Genomic DNA, 2,685 nt, shown 5'->3' with positions numbered 1-2,685 from the left:
CCCCAATAGGTAGCAATCCAAAAGAGTCCAGTAGAGCCTGAGCAGTGATTGTTGCCTTCTGACACACTTCCGGTGATGTCAGGGGGTGTGGCATATGCAAATGAGTTATGCTAATGAGCTCCTGCACCTCTTTATCTACAAAATGACCCCTGGAGATGATTAAAGTGACTGCTGAAGGTGGCGGTGCATCAGAAAGTTCTGAACTGTGGCTAAAAAACAAGAAAACTGGGTTTATTGTTCCTTTAAGGAGATGACTTCTTCAGTGCCTTGGCTATCACCAGGGGAAGCATGTGATGAACTTGGTAGGGCAAAGGGCCTGCCCCGCTTCATCGACCCCCTTCACCGGTGCTTCACCTAATATTTATTTATTTAATTTGTATCCCGCCCTCCCTGCCAGGCTTACAGAATATGTATAAATATAAATGTATTAAAACAGCGAAATAGATTAAAACAGTAATAAAGGTAAAACCAGAAGATATGCAAACAAGTCCAAGCAAACATAATACTAATAAATGGTGGCGGCGTTGTCTCAGCATCTAGATAGTCAAATTACCACCACAGTCTGAGTTCTTGACAGGCTATAAGGTATCAAATTGGAGCTGAAGTGGGGTGGGGGGCTCGCTGTTAAGAGGCGGCCCCTAATCAAAGGCCTGGTGGAAGACCTCCATTTTACAGGCCCTACAGAACTGTAAAAGTTCCTGCAGGGCTCCGATGTCATCCGGGAACTCATCACCAGTAAGGGGCTGCCACAGAAAAGGCCCTGGCCCTTGTCACGGCTAGCCTGGCTTCTTTAGGCCCTGGGAGGGCCAGACGGTTTTGGGACCTCAGTGCTCTCTGGGGAACGTGTGGGGAAAGGCGAGAATGGTTCAGAGAACGGTTCACATTCACTCACAAAGCCACCTGTGATTGCGGGAGCTGGCAAGTTCAATCTTTTGTGTCATGAAAGGGTTAACTGCTTACATATGCTGATCGTTATTTCGTTGGCGTGTTGTGAATCAGCCTTGCTGCACATTGTTCCCGCCAAGGAAGAGGATGTCCTGTTCCAAATTTGATGTGTTGTAGAACGATTACTGGTTGGGACGGTGGGATGGCGTTTAGGGGCTTCTTTTCTCGCCTCTGTTCTAAGACCAGAATGAAGAATCCATCTTGAAGTAACCAGCAGCCAGATAAGGTGTAGGTTAGACGGTTGGAGTATTTTTCTTTTTTCCTATCCAAATGTTTATCTTCTGTTTTACAGCACCGTCTTTTCTAAAAGCTAAACACACAAGCCTGCACCTCTTTTGTTCATCTGCTTAAGAACCCCAGCAGTGATAACAGGGCACTCAGGTAGGCTTGCCAGTCTCCAGGTGGACCTATATCACAGAAGTCACAGCTCCGAAGGACCAAAGCAACAAAACAAAAAGCTGTAGAAAAGCGCCACACATACCAAGTGAAACAATATAATTATACCAAATTACAGGATTCATTTTCCACCTTGCCCGTTGGCGCTTACCACATGTAGAAGTATGAGGAACAATTCCTGTTGAAAATGTGATTTCTTAGACTTGCATTCAATGCTGGGTAAGAGATAGAAGGCACACTTTTGTCATTTATGGTCCTCGTTCGGGTGAAGTTCTCACGAAACAAACAACTATTCCGGAAAACTTTGTCAACAACCATCCCGATTATATTATGGACCTCTTTTGCACTTTGTAATAATACGAATGCTGTAATTTGGTATAATTATATTGTTTCACTTGGTATGTGTAGCGCTTTTCTACAGCTTTTTGTTTTGTTGCTTCAGTCTCCAGGTGGAGCCTGGAGACCTCCCAGAACGACAACTGGCCTTCCAGACTACCGGGATCAGTTCCCCCGGAGGAAACGGCTGCCTTGGAGGGTGGGCCCTGTGGCAGTGCTGAGATCCCTCCCCTCCCCAACCCCCCCAGGCTCCACCCCCTCCTCTCCAAGAATTCCGCAACTCGGAGTTGGCAACCGTACGACTTGGGCACGACTGCAGGGAGGGCATCTCTTTCCAGGGGCCATGCAAAGGCCCTCCCTCCCTCCCTCCCTCCCTCCACACTGCATGTCGCAGCAATGGAGTCTGGGCTTGTTCAAAGGCAGCAAAGCATTTGCTCCCCATCGGCTGGTGGCGAAGGGCTCCTCTCCCTGATTTTATATTGTTCTACATCAGGGTTCCCCAACAAGGTGCCAGTAGGTGCCAAGGCACCCACCAGTACTTCCCTTGGCACCTGCAGAGGAGGAGGAGAGGATGGGTTTATACCCCTCCCCTCCCCACAACAGACACCCTGGGAGGTAGGTGGGGCTGAGAGAGCACAAACAAACACAAAACCTTTATTGGCATGAAAGCACCAAACATGGCCGAGAGAGCTCTTTTGAGGACTGCTCATGAGAGAACAGCTCTGAAAGATCTTGTGACTGGCCCAAGGTCACACCAGCAGCTGCATGTGGAGGAGTGGGGAATCAAACCTGGTTCTCCCAGATTTAGAGTCTGGGCTCCTAACCACTACACCAAACTGGCTCTTTGTAAGGCAGGGCTTGTTACGGGCTGCCCGGATTCAAACAGATGGGTTTTCTTCTGGAGGATCAGGAAATCTGGTGCACACCTGAGCTTTCCTTCCACAAACTGACTAAGCAGGTGTGGCGGGGGGGGGAGGTATTCTGTTTGCATCGGTCTCTCATGGCAGC

General features: G+C 48.7%; 1 protein-coding gene across 1 annotated transcript in view; it reads right to left on the bottom strand.

Annotated features, from left to right (window-relative positions):
• Nucleotides 1-1,659, bottom strand: part of ZNF385C (zinc finger protein 385C) — a 58,356-nt gene extending 56,697 nt beyond the window's left edge. Inside the window, exon 1 of the mRNA XM_015418129.1 lies at nt 1,581-1,659. Coding sequence (XP_015273615.1) covers nt 1,581-1,659 — 79 coding nt within the window. The remainder of the gene's footprint in view (nt 1-1,580) is intronic.
• Between the last annotated feature and the right edge of the window lie 1,026 nt (nt 1,660-2,685).

Source organism: Gekko japonicus, unplaced genomic scaffold (assembly GCF_001447785.1).
Source record: "Gekko japonicus isolate JY-2015 unplaced genomic scaffold, Gekko_japonicus_V1.1 scaffold1666, whole genome shotgun sequence".
NCBI lineage: Eukaryota > Metazoa > Chordata > Lepidosauria > Squamata > Gekkonidae > Gekko > Gekko japonicus.
This window is presented reverse-complemented; position numbering and strand designations above follow the sequence as displayed.